We start from the raw sequence: 19,556 nt of genomic DNA on the forward strand, positions 1-19,556 counted from the left end.
CTGCCTCAGCCTCCCGAAGTGCTGGGATTACAGGCGCGAGCCACCATGCCCGGCTGAGCAGGGTTTCTATTACACTCTCTCAGGCACTCAAGAGCCACCACTGGTTCAAGATGAATTTTCAAACCGAAAGGAGTTTTTATAATATTATTAGCCACCTTTTGTGAGGTGCTTATACCTTGCTAAATGTAGGCTCTAATTTAATCCTCCTACCTCCCTGTGAGGTATATTATGACCCTTTGTAGATGAAGAAACTGCAGCCGAGTTGGGATGATTTGTCTTGGGCCACCCAGCTTCAAGCAGGAGAGACTAAAACAGGTGGCCCTACCCCCAGCCCATCCTGCCTCCCAACACAAGGCAGCAGCACAAACGAACACGCCCAGCACATACGTGTTCACAGCACTCAGGGAGAGTCATGCCTCAGACCAGTGGCCACCAGAAAGATTCAACTAGGACTCAACACACAGAATGCCCTGCCCCCTTACAACCCTCTCTTTTCCAGGACTCTGAAGAACGGCAGCTTGAGGGCAATGACCCCTTGGGGACACTGTGAGGGCCTGGACGGGAGATGCCAGCCATCACTCACTGCCATCTGGGCCATCAACTGTGAATTCTCAGCACCAGTTGCCTTTTAGGAACGTAAAGTCCTTTAAGCACTCAGAAGCCATACCTCATCTCTCTGGCTGATCTGGGGGTTGTTTCTGTGGGTGGGAGACGTGTTGCTGTGCCCACCCAGTACAGCTTCCTCCTCTGACCCTTTGGCTCTTCTTCCTTTGTACTCTTCAGCTGGCACCTGCTCCATTCTGCCCTACATGATGGGTAACTGTGATCTTTCTTCCCTGTTAGATTGTAAGCCTCCATCTTTGTATCCCAGCCCCTAGCCCAGTGCCTGACACAGGAACTGTGCACAATAAAGGTTTATGGAACAGAAACAAAGTCAACAGAACAAACCTAGTGTTTTGGGACTGCACCAGAGGAGGAGTTGAACTCTGAAGGCAAAATCCACTTCCTGGGGCCTTTTCAATCATCAGACACCAGCCTTATAAATTCTTCTGAATTTGGTTGTGTTTGCTTCTTTAAGAAGACATGATAATCATAATGAGATGCCACTTCACACCCACGAGGATGGCTAGAATCAAAACAGTAACACGTATTGGAAAGGATGTGGAGAAAATAGAACCCTCATACATTGCTGGTGGGAATCCAAAATAGTACAGCCACTGTAGAAAACAGTTTGGCAAAAAAATAAGTTAAACACAGAGTTACCATATGACCCAAAAATGCCACCCCTAGGTATATATCCAAAAGACAGAACTCAAGATATGTCTGTACAAAAACTTGTACATGCATCTTCACAGTAGCATTATTCATAAAAGCCAAAAAAAGGGAAACAACTCGAATGTCCATCAGCTGAAAAATAAATGAAGCTGTGGTATTCCAAACAATAAAACATTTAGCCCTAAAAAATGAAGTACTGATACATGCAATAGTTCAGATGAACTTTGAAAACATTAAGAAGCCAGTCACAAAGGACCACATATCATATGATTCCATTTATATGAAATGTCTAAAATAGGCAAATTGATGATAGTGAGACAGAAAGTAGGTTGATTGCCAGGGGAATGAGGAGTGACTACTAATGGGTATGGGGTTTCTTTTTTGGATGATGAAGAATTCGATAGCAGTGACGGTCGTACCACCTTATGAATATACTAAGAAACACGAAATTGTACACTTTAAAACAGTGAATTTCATGGTATGTTGTTAGTTATATCTCAAAGAAGACATGATAACTAAATAATACATCATCTTTCCAAATATTACAGGTGAGCTGGCTTTGGGGTCTTTTAAATACAATTAACCTGCCAAAGAATGTTGAAGATGCCCCTCCCATTTGGACACACTGCAAGAGTGATTTGCACCGAGACCCCTTCCTTCAGAAGGCAAAGGGAAACCTTGGCCTGGGTATTAGCCAGGTGTTAGGCACAGTTAAAATTAACACTTGAGGTTGGGCATGGTGGCTCATGCCTGTAATCCCAGCACTTTGGGAGGCTGAGGTGGACGGATCACGAGGTCAGGAGTTTGAGACCAGCCTGACTAACATGGTGAAACCCCATCTCTACTAAAAATACAAAAAAAAAATAATAGCTGGGCGTGGTAGCACGGACCTGTAATTCCAGCTACTCACAAGGCTGAGGCAAGAGAATAGCTTGAACCCAGGAGGCAGAGGTTGCAGTGAGCTGAGATCACACCACTGCACTCCAGCCTGGGCAACAGAGCAAGACTCCTTCTCAAAAAAAAAAAAAAAAAATTAACACTTGGGATACTACAGCCCATTAAAAAGTTTGAAAATGGCCAGGTGCAGTGGCTCATGCCTATAATCCCAGCACTCTGGGAGGCCCAGGCAGGTGAATCACCTGAGATCAGGAGTTCAAGACCAGCCTGGCCGACATGGTGAAACCCTGTCTCTACTAAAACTACAAAAATTAGCCGGGCGTGGTGGTGCACACCTGTAGTTCCAGCTACTCAGGAGGCTGAGGCAGGAGAATCGCTTGAACCTGAGAGGCGGAGGTTGCAGTGAGCCAAGATCCTGCCACTGCACTCCAGCCTGGGTGACAGAGTAAGACTCCATCCAAAAAAAGTTTGAAAAAATTGTGTTATCACAAGCAGGGTTTCATACAAACTTGGGGTAGGGAGGGGGAGGGAAAGATGGAGAGATGGGAGAGAGAGGGAGAGGGGGAGAGGGAGAGAGAGGGAGGGGGAGCGGGAGGGAGGGAGAGGGAAAGGGGGAGGGAGAGGGAGGGAGGGGGAGGGGAGAGAGGGAGGGGGGACAGGGGGGACAGGGAGGGAGGGAGGGGGAGGGGAAGAGGGGGGACAGGGAGGGAGGGAGAGGGAGGGGTAGGGGGAGAGGGGGGACAGGGAGGGAGGGAGAGGGAGGGGTAGGGGGAGAGGGGGGACAGAGGGAGGGGGAAGGGGGAGGGGGAGGGGGGAGGGAGAGGGAGAGAGAGGGGGGAGAGGGAGGGAGAGAGGGAGAGGGAGGGGAGGGGGGAGAGAGAGGGAGGGGGAGGGAGGGGGAGAGAGAGGGAGGGGGAGAGAGAGAGGGGGAGGGAGGGGGAGGGAGAGGGAGGGAAAGGAAGAGGGAGGGAGAGGGAGGGAGAGGAAGAGGGAGGGACAGGGAAAGGGACAGAGAGAGAGAGGGAGGGAGAGGGAGGGAGAGGGAGGGAGAGGGAGGGAGAGGGAGAGGGAGGGAGAGAGGGAGGGAGGGAGAGGGAGGGAGGGAGAGGGAGGGAGAGGGGGAGGGAGAGAGATGGGGAGGGGGAGGGAGAGGGACAGAGAGGGAGAGGGAGAGAGAGGGAAAGGGAGTGAGAGAGAGAGGGAGAGGGAGGGAGAGGGAGGGAGAGGGAGGGAGAGGGAGGGAGAGGGAGGGAGAGGGAGGGAGAGGGAGGGAGAGGGAGGGAGAGAGAGAGAGGGAAAGAGAGAGAATACCTTCTGTAGAAACACCTGAGATTTACAACCAGAAGAAACAGGTTCAACTGTAGGCTCCCTTACTTAATAGTTAAGGGAAAAACTTCAACATCACAAGTTTGTTGAGGATGAAGTATCAACTGTATGCAGGCCTTACCGTAGCAGACTGAGGACCCGAAAACACAACTCCACATTAGCTTAGACAGCACAGCAGGTTTACTGTTAGCTGTTACTGGAAGACCCAGAGGAGGGCAGCCTCAGGGTTGATTCCACTCAGAGCCTCGAAGACATCATCGAAGACCCAGTGTCTTCCCACGCTGCCCTCTGAGTGCACCTACAGCAGATTTCCTCGAGGGGATAAAGTGGCCTTGTCAGTTCCATAGAGTGTTACATTCAGGAGAGAGCCTCTCATAGGAGCTGGCTCAGAACAGTGAGGAACTTTCTTTCCTAGAAATGCCCTTCCCCCCAACACACACACACAAACTTGCCCTAGAGTCTGAAGATGCCACATTCCACTGGCACAGGCAAAGGGGATGGGGGATCACCCAGATGGGCTTAGCCTACTCAGGCCCAACCAACCAACTTCTCGCAATTACTGTGTGCCCTTGTTAGTGTTCCTGAAACTCCTGGGGCACAAATTATTTTGCACTGTAGCCTGTCACATGAGGTAATATGAGCCAATCCCCAGCAGGCCCTCAGCATGGGGTGCAGTGCACTAGTGTTGAATTACTTCCCCTTCCCACCTCTTGACAACTCGGCTCCCCACTCCTGAGCCCTGAGGCAAACACCAGCGGAAAACTCCGTCCCCAACACACATGCCCTGCATGGAGCAGGGTCTTTGCTATGTCCAGTTCCAGAACAGCGCAGGGCACAGAGCAGGCCCTAGGCAAATGGAGCTTGGAGGGGTGCCGGGTCAGTGGGACCCATGCAGACAACTGCCCCTCTCATGGTCCAGGCTCCTTGTTACTGCCCAGTTGGTGGACCCAGGATGCAGGGTGGGAGGCTACAGCTGTTGGCCACCCCAGCTGACTGCCACTAACGCCAGAGGCATAGCTATTCAGAAAGGGATATGGACTGAGCCTCTACCCAACATCTCTTCTTGTCTTACGAGCAGGGAGGAAAAGATCACCTCACCCAACTACTTACAAAGAAATTCTGAAACATTTTTAACGACAAATGTGTTAGCTTGTTAATTGCTAGAATTACCTTAGAAGAAAAGGCATGTGAGAGGAGTGACCAGGGATGACAATTTGCCTCAACTTCCCATACCTGATATTTTTGCTGAGGAGGAAAGTAATGCGAAGGATTGGGGCAGGCAGGCTCAGCCTCTCGGCAGGACTTCCTGGAGGGGCCTGCATGGATGTGCAGCCACGAGGCAGTTTCTCTAAATCTGCAGTTCTTGACCCAGAGCACCTGCTCCTTGGCGACATGAAAAGTAATTCATAGAAAACATGGCCTATCCTCACACGATTTTTTTAAATCAGTGTAATATTCTACACTTCCATTCACTGAAAGAAAACAGTTTATAATGCATCTTTAAGGAAGTATGCTTAGATTTGCCTTTTAAAGCTATATATGTAAACCTGTCATTAAAAAATAAATGAGTGAAGAATTAGAAATGTATATATAATGTTCTATAACAGAAAGACAAAGTAACTTACAATAAAATACATACTTACTTGGTAAAATCTCAGCTACAATTCCAATAGAAGACACAATGAAGACAATTATAATTGCTTAAAACAAATTTGGATTTTAGAAAATATTTGACTAATGAGTTTTTAAATAATTGACTTTTTTTTTTTTTTTTTTTTGAGACAGGGTCTCACTCTGTCACCCAGACTGGATTGCAGTAGCTCAATCATGGCTCACTGAAGCCTCAACCTTCTGGGCTCAAGTGATCCTCCAGCCTCAGCCTCCCAAGTAGCTGCTGCTATAGGCACCCATCACCAAACCCAACTAATGTGGTTTATTTTTTGTAGAGATGGGGTTTCACTATGTTACCCAGGCTGGTCTCAAATTCCTGAGCTCAAGCAATCCTCCCACCTTGGCCTCCCTAAGTGCTAGGATTACAAGCATGAGCCACTGCACCTGGCTGACATTTTAAAATAAAGGTTAAGTGCTATGGTCTGAATGTTTGTGACCCCCAAAATTCCTGTGTTGAAATCTTTACCCCCAAGGTGATAACACTAGGAGGGTGGTAAGTGAGCCTGTAAGCCTTTGGGAGGTGATTAAGGGGGAGGGGCATCCTGAAAGGGATTAGTGCCCTTATAATAGAGGCCTCAGAGAGCTCCCTCAACCTATCTACCATGTAGAAGTCACCATCTGTGAACCAGGAAACAGGCCTCACCAGACACCAAATCTGCCGGCACCTTGATCTTGGACTTGCCAGCCTCCTGGGCAGTGAGAAGTAAATTTCTGTTGTTTATAAGCTAAATCAGCATATGGTATTTTGTTATAGCAGCATGAATGGACTCAGACAGTAAGTACAGTCTTACATACGTGCGTCTATATAATCTTCATGGAAATGACCAGTAGAAATGCAGACTGACACGGGTGTGATTCACGACTCAAATGCCAGGAGTGGCCTCCTGTGGACGATGTGCTCTTCTGAAATGACGAACAATTCCTTATAAAGCTCTGAATAAGATGAAGTCAAAATCTGCCTTTGGTTTACATATAGCTGCATTCCTGGAAAATTCAGTATGTTAAAATTATGTCACAAAAATTTTTTGTGGTTACCTATAAAAGAGTTTCTAGGCTTAGAAAATTATAAACATGTTTCCACCTACATGAATTGTATCACGTAGATGTATGTGTAGACAGGGGACCATGCTTCAGTGTACTGGGCTCTCCCTTACGATGCAGGGGGTCTTAACATGCCTGGTCCCTGCCCTCAAAATACTAGACATCCCCTCCCCATCACTGCAAAACCCAAGCACCCTGCAACCCACCTCTCCCCACATCTCCAAATTGTCCCCAGGGGGCACTGCTGGCCAAGGTTGGGAATCACCACTGGGGACGGAGGGAAAGGCTGGGTTGAGCTGAGCTCAGGCTCTCCTCTCTGCTGCCTTCACTGCCCAAATAACTGCATTCCACATCATCGGGATTTCTGCTGAGCCAAGCCCAAAGTTCTGGAAGCCCCAAGTGTCTTATAAGCTCGTTCACAACTCCAGGAAAGAGAAGCAGCCCATATTTCAGGCAGAGGAGCAGGCTGTCACTTCCTCTTAGATGACATGCCAAGTTTCCAGAAAATCGCCCCCAAAAAATCAATATGGGGCAGATTTGCTAGTGAGTCCACCAACACCCACCATCACAGGTACACAAAGGCAGGTGATCGAAGGGAGGAAAAAAAAGATATCCACGGGAGGAATGACAGTCTTCAAGCTCTGAAAACAAGTGGGTGTGCTTGCTGTGGGTGGGGGGAGATGGGGGTAGTGAGAAGAAACCTTTGGGCTTTCCCCAAAAAAGGTTATCCCTTCTCTCAGGGATAAACTTTTTGAAGTCCCTTAGAATTTTTTTTTTAATCCAAGATCTCCTTTATCTATTTTTGTAGAAATAACCTCAAGTCCTGGAAAAAAATGCCTTTTTAGAAAACGATACTGTGGATTCATCAGAATTTAACGTGGCAGACTTAAGCACACAAAATAGGTGACTGACAATAAACCAGATGATACAATTCAAACTTTTATTTGGCAATAAGTTCAGAGTCACATAACACATAAAATCAACATTTAAAATAAATAGCAAATTCACATCTAGAATAAATAGGTCTGCCTAATTTGCATTAATTGTGCCTGATATCATACAGGCACAATCTGTCATTCCACGAGATAATTGGAAAAGTCTCCAAAGTCAGGGTTCAAACCTGCAGGACTGAAAACGCACAGAAGCACTGTCGCAGGTTGGGTTCCCCGAAAGCAGATACTGAGGTGGAGAATGGCGTGCAGGAAGGTTCATAGGACAGTGCTGTGGGCTGAGCCGGCTGGGTACAGGCTTGTCAGGGAGAGGCACTGGGCTGCAATGTGGCCACAATGAGGTCTCACTGACCCCACAAGGGGCTCTGGAGCTGGGATGGCCCCAGAGGGTTTCCCAAGTTGGGGTGAGGAGGCCAGCCCTTTGTACCCCATATGGAGCCGGTAAGGGTTACAGGCAGGAAGGGGGTATGATCTGGGGCAGGCAGGGCTCTTCAGCAGGGGAAACTCCCCATAAGGGCTGGAAGTAAATGGCCAGCCAGCAGCACTCCCAGCTGTTAGGGGCGTATGTCCTTCAGTCTGGAAAGGTCATCCGGGCAGCTGAGCTCAGCACCCGCACTAGCACAATTACAAACTAATGCGATGAGAGGTATATTCAACAAGTGTCTGAGCCTGATGGCTCAAGTACACACACTGGCCATACATGTAACTATGCCCAGGAAGTAGCTCAGAGGGAATACAGTGCACTTATTACCTACAGAACTTTCTCCTCTCTGCATCCCAGCTATAAGGTTATTCATCTGCATGTTCTCAGCAAGGGAATCTTGCCATTGCTGCCAACACAATCCATTAGAGCAGGGGCTAGCAAGCCACAGCCTGAGGGCAAAATCCAGCCCACAGCTTGTCTTGGTAAATCAAGTTGTGCTGGAACACAGCCATGACCATGGTCATTCCCACAGTAGAAGTAGCAAAAGCAAACAGCCCAAAAAGCCAAAAATACTTCCTATCTGGCCTTTTACAGGAAAAGTTTGCTGACCCTGCATTAAGGGTACTTCATTCCCTACCCTTTCTTGGACGCACTAGCAGTGTCAAAGGTTAGCTGAACTTTGAGCTAAGCTCCTAAATGACACTAGTAGTGTCAAAGGTTACTGTTACTAAATGACACTAGTAGTGTCAAAGGTTAGCTGAACTTTGAGCTAAGCTCCTAAGGCAAAAAAGAAAGAAAGAAAAACCTGGTACAAAAGAAAGTCGATATTAAGAAGGCAAAATGTAGGTTCTCTATTAGTTGAACAGAGCAATCAAGGAACCCTGTGTCTGGCCAAATTTCGTCTTAGAGCATTCTAGACAAGGAGCCCCAAGTGGTCTTTGGCAGCAAATGTGCAGGCAGAAAAGTGGAATTCAGTTCCAGTATTTAGCCCAGTCTCTGCTGCTTAAGAGGCCTTTTGAGAAGAGGACAGAAGAAAAGCCACTTAGTTTGCCCAAAGCTAAATTAACTAGGACCACAAGACTACTTTTCAATTCTCCTTTGCAATAATTAAGAGTGCCAATGCATTCAAAGCAACTAGTAATTGTAGTCTGTAATATGCCCAAATCAGTAGCAAGTGGTTTATGTTACATAATATTAATGGGAATAGCAGAAAATAGTGCTGAAGGGTAAAATGTTTTAAAAAACAGACAGGCACTATGTTAGGGGGAAAGTGGGAGCTCTAAGCCAAACAACTAAAGTATTTCAAAAGCCACGTTTCACCCGTAAAAACAACACTGGAAAAAGAAAATCAGCTGTGCAAGTCCCTTCCAAAGGGACCTCCATGGGCCTTGCTGGACTGTCATATTTGTGATGGCTGCTGCCCTGGACTCATCACTGTTCACATAATTCTTAGAAAATCAGTCAAACAATATTAAACAGTAATTTTTAAATGTTCAAACTATTTTTGTTTGCTTTACAACACAATTTTTTAAATGGCTGAAAACAGATTCGTTTCCCTTGTACCAATATGCATTTATCAATGTGCACATCAGAGAACAAAACACCCAGTGCAGTGTGCCAGATCCCAGTTGAGTCATGATAGGCTGGGCACGGTGGCTCACGCCTGTAATCCCAGCACCTTGGGAGGCCAAGGCAGGTGGATTACCCAAGGTCAGGAGTTCGAGACCAGCCTGGCCAACATGGTGAAACCCCGTCTCTACTAAAAATACAAAAAAATTAGCTGGGTGTGGTGGTGGGCACCTGTAATCCCAGCTACTCGGGAGGCTGAGGCAGGAGAATCACTTGAACCCAGGAGGCGGAGGTTGGAATGAGCCAAGATCGTGCCATTGCACTCCGGCCTGGGCAAAAAGAGCAAAACTCCATCTCAAAAAAAAGAGTCATGACGAGGCCAGGCATGACAGTGGCTCACACCCAGAATCCCAGCACTTTGGAAGGCTGAGGTGGGCAGAACACTTGAGGCTAGGAGTTTGAGACCAGCCTGGCCAACATGGTGAAACCCCATCTCTATTAAAACTACAAAAATTGGCCAGGCCTGGTGGCATGTACCAGTAGTCCCAGCTACTCGGGAGGCTGAGGCACGAAAATTGCTTGAACCTGGGAGGCAAGAGGTTGCAGTGAGCCGAGATCACACCACTGCACTCCAGAATGGGCAACAGAGCGAGACCTTGCCTCAAAAAAAAAAGAAAGTCATGACAGCGACAAGTTAAAATCTGTCCTGACTGAGTATAGACAAGGATTAATAATAAAGTGGGATGTGCCTCCATCGTTCACATGGGAATGACTGTGTTCGGCCCCGTTACCGCCACGACATGGGTCTACAGTCTGCAAGGTACACAGTCAGTGAGCCTTGGTGGCCCAGATGCCAGGCTTCTGTCACATGGGAGATCTCAACACTGCCAAGCTCAATGGCCCAGATGCCAGGCTTCTGTCACATGGGAGATCTCAACCCTGCCAAGCTCAATGGCCCAGAGACTAAAATTCTTCTAACTGGGAATTGATTACAAAACTCATTATTCATACCCAGAAAATGTTTTTCTCCTTCAAAGCTTACGTCACCTAATGTAAACACTCATGGAAACAGGTTTTAAAAATAGTTCTACTTCATTCTTGAGTAAACAAAACACCCTATAACTGGCACCTGGTAGGTAACCAATGAATATCTGATTAGATAAAAACCAAGAATTATTTTTAAGCAACACCTACTTCCTGAATCTGTTTCTCCAAAGCAGAAACTTGAAGCCAAGAACACCAGCGCATTCTTTTAGAACCCCGACACCGAGCAGTTCTGGGCGCAACACACACCCATTAAGTGTCAGCCTCCAATACACTCTGATGGCGAAAACACCTAGAAGCAAGCAAACAATAAACAAAATGCCTACCCTGTTCCAAAAAAAGAACATACTACTGTGCCTTACTGTGTTCATAACAAAATGTAGAAGAAAAGATGGGGAGAAGCCTTATTGGATCTAAAGGGTCACCTTCACCATTATAGTTAAATACAGCCAAATATCACAAGTACATTCCAACTATAACAAGCAGCATTACAAAGGATGCTATATAACTCATTAAGTTTCTGCCATCTGGCAAGGAGCCCGTGGAATGCCAGACTTGGATTTCATCAATAGATGGTTACATACATTTATCACAATAAAAATGTTGAATAAGCAAGCACTCTCCACAAGCTCCCCTCATGTTCCTGCCATCCTTTAGATTTAAGAATATATACAAGTTACCGCAAAAGCTTAAAATGAGTTTTAGCAATACTAGATTAGGCTAATCTGAACAGAAGTATTGATATAGCATACGCAATTAAAACAGTATTAGCAGCACCATAACTAATAACAGCAGACATTCCCATAGCACTCAGAGAGTGCAGTAAATATGCACTTTACGTTGAAGGATACTACAAATGCAGGTGCAATTAAGGATTCTTCCCTCCAACAAAAGGAATACATGCCACTTGCATTGCCCCTAGAAAGAAATGAAAAAAGCAGGCCAGGTGCGGTGGCTCACGCCTGTAATCCCAGCACTTTGGGAGGCCAAGGCAGGCAGATCATCTGAGGTCGGGAGTTCGAGACCAGCCTGACCAACATGGAGAAACCCCATCTCTACTAGAAATACAAAATTAGCCGGGCGTGGTAGTGCATGCCTGTAATCCCAGCTACTTGGGAGGCTGAGGCAGGAGAATCGCTTGAACCTGGGAGGCAGAGGTTGCAGTGAGCTGAGATTGTGCCACTGCACTCCAGCCTGGGCAATAAGAGCAAAACTCCATCTCAACAAAACAAAACAGAAAGAAATGAGAAAAGCTTGGTTAGCTAGGTCATATCTATTCCTTAGCTTCAATGTCCTTCGCCCTTTCCCATCTTAGACATCTAAAACAAAACAAAACAAAACAAAACAAACAAACAAAAACAAACTACACAAACTCCCAAATAGTCGCACAAACACCACAGGAGTGAAATCTAAGAGAAGGCTGGACATGGCTAAGTTGTGGTGGCCATCTTCCTCCTCCCCTGGCCAATCCAAGCACCTCTCAGTTGATAACTCATTAGAGAGAAGCCAGGATCTTGTTTGTTTCCATCTAGACAAGGACTGTTTCTGGTAAATCTCATGTTTTAACAGGATTCCAATTCAACTGGGTGGGTGGCATGGCATAGCATTTCATGACAAAGACGCTTTTTCCTGGTTCATTTTCTTTCTTCCAATGAGCAGATGAAACCAACTCAGGTGGTGTTTCCAGGTTTAACAAGCTCCTGGGAGACCTACCACAAATGTTTTGGTTCTTCAAACCCACTCGTTTCTTACAGAAGGCTCTACAGAAGGCTGTTCCACTAGCTGGAAGGTTTTGACCAGAGCTCTCATCTCCTCTCTCCTGCCCTCCTCCATGCTGGGGAAGGACGCAGGAACCACACACTGAGGACAAAAGGGTCCAGGAGTTGCAGCTTCTCTTGTTCTTTCTCACTTAAGTCCTTCCAGGGAGGCTGTGTTCTATTTGATGCGATGTGCCAGAATGTCAAAGCCTTAGTACCAAATGATTTGGGAAATGGCCATCACCTGGGGAACCTCTCTGCCACTCACAGCAGCATTTTACCATTGTGGAGCCCACGAAATCAGCCTTCTGGAAGCAGCTAATCTTTGCCCATCACTGTGCCCCTGCAGTTCCCAATGCATAGCCCGTAAATGTTCAGGAAATGTTCCATGGTGGAGTCAAGAACCGTTTCAAGCTTGACCTGCTAGAATACAGACATGGCATCAAGTGGTCTCACCTATCCCAGGAAACCTGATGTTCCAGGACCTCAGTAAACAAAAAGGCGAAATCAGACTTCCAATGTGAAGCTTGCCTTTCAGCCCTGCATGGAAGGAAAGGCTGGAGGGGTGGGCTGCTAGCTCCTGTCTTAACCATTGGGAGAATTATTCTCCGTAAGGTACAAAATAAATATCAAAAGGCTTATCTGTATCTTTTCCAAAAGCAACACTCAGACCCACATGAAGTCAACCCCATCATGCCTGCCCAATCAGGGGCAGTTACAGTTTCTAGTTTTTGCCCTTGGCTACTTGGCCTGGGCCTCCTGCAGGAGAGGGGTTCCGAAGGTCGGGGGCCTTTCTGACCAGGCGGGCAGTTCGTGCTGCAGTGGAGTCCTCCGGGGGTAGAAAGTGTGGCTGACGTCATAGTTCAGGAGGCAGCTCAGAGACGCCATGTAGATGTCAGCGAAGCGCGACAGGCGCCTCAGGAAGTAGGTTGGGTTCTGGTCTGTGCGGAACAGGCTTCCAAACTGGGCGTTGAAGAAACTCTTGGTCATTTCTCTGAAGAGGCAATAAAAAAGCAAAGCAACAGAGAATGATTCAAAAAGCCTTGTTTTTAAACTACTGAAATCAAAATCACTTCTTTAAAAAAAAAAAAATAGGACTCATTTGAGAAAAATGTTAGCCTAGAGCAGCCCCAAATATTAATTAGGAAAACAGCCTAGAGCCAGGTGTGGTGGCTCACATCTGTAATCCCAGCACTTGGGGAGGCCAAGGCAGGCAGATCACTTGAGGCCAGGAGTTCGAGACCAGCCTGGCCAACATGGTGAAACCCCGTCTCTATTAAAAATACAAAAATTGGCCAGGCGTGGTGTCGCACACATGTAATCCCAGCTATGCAGGAGGCTGAGGCACAAGAATCACTTGAACCAGGGAGGCAGAGGGTGCAGTAAGCAGAGATCATGCCACTGCACTCCAGCCTGGGCAACAGAGCAAAACTCCGTCTCACAAAAACAAAAACAAACAAACAAAAAAAACAGTCTGGCCTGGACATGGCAGGTGGATCACTTGTGCCCTGGCCCACCAGCATGGGCAACATAGTGAGACCTTGTCTCTACAAAAATGCAAAAAATTTGACCAGGCATGGTGGCATATGTCTGTAGTTCCAGCTACTCAGGAGGCTGAAGTTGGAGAATCGCTTGAGCCTGGGTGGTTGAGGCTGCAGTGAGCTGTGACTGTGCCACTGCACTCCAGCCTGGGTGACAGAATGAGAAAATATCTCAAAAAAAAGAAAAGAAAAGAAAACAGCCTGTCTATCCATCCATCAAAACGACTCTGGTCACATTTCCCCCTTAACTGTCTCAAGGCTCCAGATTCTTTTGCAAGCTTCTCTAAATACACACGCCCCATCTCCCAAACCTAAACACAGGATGCAACAGCTGCTCCCGATGGTACACAGAGGAATACGAAATGCTCTCAGGAGGCTCCACTTCCCTTACCGAAAGGATCAAGACCCTGTTTTACAAGGTTATTGTGAGAACTGAGTAAGGTAAGCAAAATAAAAGCATGTTGTAAACTCTCAAGTGCTCAGATGGAGGAATTAAGGATTGTTTTATGTGATGTAAATCTCCCCCAACCATTACATACTTCAATGCCTCGCAGCCTCCTCGGAAGTGAGGCTGTTCACCCCATCCAAGCCCCATAACCCCCTGCAGTCATCCTTACGTGCATGTATGTCTATATCAACATCCCTATCATACAAACACAGGATGTGCACTCTCTCTGATGGCTGGGACCCTACACACAGAGTATTCCATTAAAATGAATGAATTCTATTTGACTGCTAATAAGTCATTTACAAACACAGCAAAAAATATAATCATTTACACAGCTGTGTGATAAAAGCCACTAGTTAGTTGGTAGCAGTTAGAATAAGACTCAGACAGCCAACACTCTGAGAGGGAGGAGGACAAACTAAATGCAATACAGCTTTGGCTTCTGCAGAATCTGAGGAATGGACTCACTGCCCCCTCTCCACGCCCCATCCACCCACCCACGCACACCACCACATGAACCCTGGAGTCAGGCTGCCCACTGCTGAGAGGACAGAATCCCACAGTAACCACTGTTTCCAAAGCTCAGAGACGGCTATACCCAGCGGCTGAAGAAAGCCATGCACAAAGTCAGAAAAGTTCATGCAAATGGTATAAAGCATCCTTCTAGGGAAGCATGATTGTCAGTATGGGTTCCCTTAAGACAGACACCCACCAAACTTTTCTTATGGCGGGCAGGCTTTCTTTATCAGTTAACATCCTGCTTACTGACTGCACATTCTTGAAATAGCTGTGGTTACAAATAAGCACCAGGGTCGTAGGAGCCCTAAGAATTCATTGAGGGTTAAGAGCCCAAATCCAGTGCTGCCCAGTAGCCACATGGTGCTGCCAGCATTATTAACAACTGGGCCACCAGCTGCCCAGATGGGAAGGTCAGGCAGGCAGGAAGGAGGAATGAGATGGAAAGGCTCCGTTCTCCAAAGGCCTTCGATGGCAAGGGTGGAGGAATGACAGGGGTGATGGCTGGCCTCAAGGAAATTTGTCACATGTTACCAACAGCAGGTAGCTGATTCTGGATCCTGGGGGAGGCAGACATACCTGGGAGCTAAAATAGGATGTTTCAACATTATGCCTCAGGCTGGCCCTGGGGAACACATGTGGGCTGAGCACAGCCAGAACAGGGTGGTGGACGCACACATTCAATACAGGCCTCTCTTACCGCATCTCCTTCCTTTCCTTTTTCCACTCCTGCAAAACCAGCTGTGACTCAGCATCTCTGTGAACCTGTAGGACACAAGTCAATTATTACAACTGTTTTGATTTCAAATAAGCTCATTACATAATGAGAATTTTTTAATGAGCAGTTTTTCTAGGAGAAATTTTATTCCCTTACATCTCAGAGGCTGGCACCTGAATGAAATAATACATTTTTCAGACTTTCCAGTTGAAACCCTGCCTTCTTCATGAATAAAAAATTGTTTTAAATGTCCAACATTAGAAATGTGGTTTAACAAATTAAGATGTATTATGAAGTTATTAACCTATCAGTAAAGACTACATATAAACATAATGCATGTGTATCCATGTATGTATAACACATGTATGTGATATATCCATTACGCACATGATACATCCATTACACATATATTATATACATGTGTACAAACTATAATGTACAAATACTTAGTACATGCTACCTATTATACATATTATATACATGTGTACAAACGTTATAGTTAAGTAGAAATGGCGTATATACCCACCAATTGCAAGCATGTCAAAGTATGTGCTTACATTTGGAAATTAACATAAAAATTTGTTTTAATTTGTACAAGGGTAGTAGAATTATAAATAAACCTTTTAATTTAATATTATATTAAGTGTTTAATTTAAAAAACAATTATTTTTTGCAAAAGGCAAGAAGGCAAATCACCTCAATGAGAAGGAAGAGCAGAGCATTTTCTGGTGGGCCAAAATATGGGCGAAAGGCAAAAAGAAAATGCCAATTGCCCATGATCTAACAAATGGAATCTCACAAGTCCCTCTCCAAGGTTCTTATGGCTAAACAGAAACACTGAGGCCAGAATCCAAGGTGCACATGATCGCAGGGAACAGGCCAGCTCCCTGCAATTCATGACCACAGGGGTAACCTTAGAACCTGGAGGAAAACACCAAGCGGGCAAACCATCTGCTTTTGACATGGGAGCCAAGAACCTTCTGTTTATCACATCTGCTCAGTTCAACAGCTTGACTCTGAACCCCAAGGCTGTTGAAGGGACATGTAAAGGAGAAAGGCCCCAGGAATCGGAGGCCAGGGACGCGTGCTCAGAGGCGGACCCTGAGCTCTGCGCCTTCACTCGGCCACCCTTCGGGCCTTACCTCCCACGAAGCACCCAGCAGCTGGCTGGGGCGCCCTGCTGGCTGCCCTGCCATGAACCTTTCCCACCATTTATCATCTCTCTCATAGGAACAGCCCTCTTGCCTGCATCCTTCCCATCAGCCATTAAACATGCCCAAGTCTCTCCCGTTGAAAAAAGAAGATTTCTCCCAGTGCCCAACCCCCTTTCTCCAGCTCTGTCCCCCTACAAGGCCAAACTCCATAAAACAAGAGCCTCTGGTTCTGAAATCCACTTTAAAATATTTCAAAGACAGTGTGTGTTCATTAGCTATCATTAATCTTTCAAGTGAAACCATGCACTCTAGAGTGGGTACTTAACATTGGAAAAGACTAACCGAAGCCCCACAGAGAGCTGATCCTACAGGCACTTCAGCCATCTCCATCTCCAGTGGTTGTTCATGGGCATAATCAGCTCTTTAGGGGCAAAACAGATTGGCTACATATCTTTGCCCTTGTTTGAGAAAGATATTACAATCTAGCCAGTGCAATAGCCTACATCGGTCTAGCCACCGGCCCATTTTTCTATCAGCCTATAAGCTTACAAATGGGTTTTTCTTTTTCAATGGTTGGGGAAAAAAAAACTCAAAAGAAGAATAATTTCATGACAGGCTGGGCATGGTAGCTCACGCCTATAATCCCAGCATTTTGGGGGGCCAAGGCAGGTGGATCACTTGAGGCCAGGAGTTCGAGACCAGCCTGGCCAACATGGTGAAACCCAGTCTCTTCAAAAATACAAAAATTAGCTGGGCGTGGTGGTGCACACCTGTAATCCTAGCTACTCAGGAGGGTAGGCATGAGAATCACTTGAGCCTGGGAGGCAGAGGCTGCAGTGAGCTGAGATCATGCCACTGCACTCCAGCCTGGGCAACAGAGTGAGACTGCCTCAAAAGAAAAAAAAAGAAGAATTTCCTAACATGTAAAAATTACATGAAAGTCAAATTTCAGTGTCCACCAATAAAGTTTATTGGGACACAGCTACAACCATTCATTCACATACTGTCCACGGCTGCTTTTGTGCTACAAGTGCAGAGGTGGGTAGCTGCAACAGAGCCTACAGCCTGCACAGCCTAAAATATTTACCATGTGGCCCTTTGCAGAAGCTTGCCGACCCGTGGTCTAAATGTGGCCTCTGACTGGTTGGTTACCTGAGCCTGCACAGCCTAAAATATTTACCATGTGGCCCTTTGATGAAGCTTGCCGACCCGTGGTCTAAATGTGGCCTCTGACTGGTTGGTTACCTGAGAAGCGTCTACCAATGCCAGCACCACCACCATGAACCACAGCCATTTTGGAATGCACTTCAAAGCTAACTAATGAAATTACAACCAAAATTTATATACTTCTATTTCATTCATGAGACTCGGCTCCAAATGACACTCTGTGAGGTCAGGAGTTTGAGACCAGCCTGGCTAACATGGTGAAACCCCATCTCTACTAAAAATACAAAATTAGCTGGGCGTGGTGGCACAAGCCTGTAGTCCCAGCTACTTGGGAGGCTGAGAGAGGAGAACTGCTTGAACCTGGGAGGTGAAGGCTGCAGTGAGCCAAGATTGCGCCACTGCACTCCAGCCCGGGCGACAGAGCAAGACTCCATCTCAAAACAAACAAACAAACAAACAAACAAAAAAATGACACTCTGCTGGCTCCGAAAAAATCAAACCCAATCTCAGAGGACCAATTTTTCTCCTCAGAAAACTGTCCAAATAATGTGCTACATGCTCTGAAAATAATCCCCAAGGGGGAGTTCTAGAAACATCTACCACAGGCTCAGTGGAATAACTTATAACTTTCTAAGGGAACACTGAGGAAGGGGGTGACAGTGAGATAGGACACTGATTTGGATGTTTTTTTAGTTAGCAGCTGTACACCTCTATATCCTAGTGAATCCAACCTGACAGAACTCTATACAAAGTGCCAGAACCCAAGGCAATCAATATAGGTGCACAGAGGTTAAGGGTCTAGAGTCGGTCGGCCTGTGTGTAAACACCAGCATCACCCCTCACTAGAGCAAGTTATATCTCCTCTGCGCCTCAGGGTCTTCATCAGTAAAATGGCAGTGATGCTTCAGAACTACTTCAAAGAGTTTCTGTGAAGATGAAATGAACTTAAAGGTCTTGGTGTCCAGAACACGGTAAGTTCTTACGACCTTTCTACATAGCCTGATTTGCCAAGTGAGAACTGTGATTCTAGAAAAGTCACCTATCTCGCAGTCTCAGTTTTCTCTCCTGCAAAATGGGGGCAGCTATGTAAACCTCAATTCCCTTTTCTTCCTTCCCTCACCCCACACCTCGTATAACTAATTTTACAAACCACAGAAATATTTTCAGCACTTCCATTCTCTAAAACACACATTCCTTAGTAGTCAACTTTCTACACAGGTCAGAAAAAGGAAAACAAGATAAAACCAAAAAAAAAAAAACCTCTTTCCAAAGCTAAAATATACTGATACCATCTACATGCAGTTGTGTTTGTGCATATGACCAGCTGCCAGAGTCACAGAGACTTCACTGAGGGTGAGTCAAGCCTTGCCTATACCCGAATCCTCTAAACGGGAAGGCACATTAGAGCAGTGCTCTGAAGCATGGACTTGGGGACTTGGTTCAAGCCTTGCCCTGCCATTTTATGACCTCAGACATGAATGATACCTAACCTCTCAAAAACTGTTTCCTTATTCTAAAATGGGAAAATTGTACCTACCTGCAAGGGACAGCTGTGACTATTAAATGAGCAAAGTGTATACAGCCAGCACTCAGCACAGTGTCCAGCACATAAAAAGTAACTATTAGTAGTGTATGACATGCACAGACTCTAAACTACACTAACTCAGAATTGACACTGTATATTTTTAGTAAATCATCTCACAGACAAGCATAGTGAGGGAAACAGAATAAATCCTCATCAGAGGATTCTCATCAGAGAAGAGCCAAGAACTAATGGAGCCCAGTGCATCCTGGAAACAAGGCCCAGGGGGACGTGCAGGGCCCCATGCTCTGGAATGCATGCACCTGGAGCCAGAATCTGGCCTGCCACTCATGGCCCTGCCTGATCTCACTGTTCAGCCACCCCCAAGCAGAGTGCCAGCTGGGGCAGGCAAGGCAATTCCCTGCCCATTTCCAAAGCCAGAGGGCAGGCATGGGCAATAGGCTGTGGCCACAGGTTGCAGGTGTGTTAGCCAAGAGAGCAAGCACCTGTGCCCAGATCCTAAAAATGTCAGCACC

The 19,556-nt window shown here is 46.4% G+C and overlaps 2 protein-coding genes across 16 annotated transcripts in view; one reads left to right on the plus strand and one right to left on the minus strand.

The window, feature by feature from the left end:
* The window catches only part of STAB2 (stabilin 2), a 178,439-nt gene extending 177,506 nt beyond the window's left edge, over nt 1-933 (plus strand). For all 12 annotated transcript variants that reach the window (XR_010148140.1, XR_010148141.1, XR_010148138.1 and 9 more), the window contains one exon: nt 500-933. Coding sequence is in view for 8 of the 12 variants with exons in the window: in XM_016924065.4 (XP_016779554.4) it covers nt 500-550 (51 nt within the window). In the remaining 4 variants the exon portion in view is untranslated. The remainder of the gene's footprint in view (nt 1-499) is intronic.
* A 103-nt stretch (nt 934-1,036) lies between these two features.
* NT5DC3 (5'-nucleotidase domain containing 3) overlaps nt 1,037-19,556 on the minus strand; it is a 74,164-nt gene continuing 55,644 nt past the window's right edge. For 2 of the 4 annotated variants that reach the window (XM_009426122.5, XM_009426121.5), the window contains 2 exons: nt 15,160-15,224; nt 7,137-12,948 (listed from right to left, as the gene is read on the minus strand). In XM_009426122.5, coding sequence (XP_009424397.1) covers nt 12,696-12,948; nt 15,160-15,224 — 318 coding nt within the window. In that variant the 3' untranslated portion in view covers nt 7,137-12,695. Of the gene's footprint in view, nt 1,127-3,619; nt 4,971-5,964; nt 6,154-7,136; nt 12,949-15,159; nt 15,225-19,556 lie in introns of those variants that run through there. The other 2 variants (XR_010148142.1, XR_008538561.2) reach the window with 2 other exon arrangements.

This window comes from Pan troglodytes, chromosome 10 (assembly GCF_028858775.2).
Source record: "Pan troglodytes isolate AG18354 chromosome 10, NHGRI_mPanTro3-v2.0_pri, whole genome shotgun sequence".
Classification (NCBI taxonomy): domain Eukaryota; kingdom Metazoa; phylum Chordata; class Mammalia; order Primates; family Hominidae; genus Pan; species Pan troglodytes.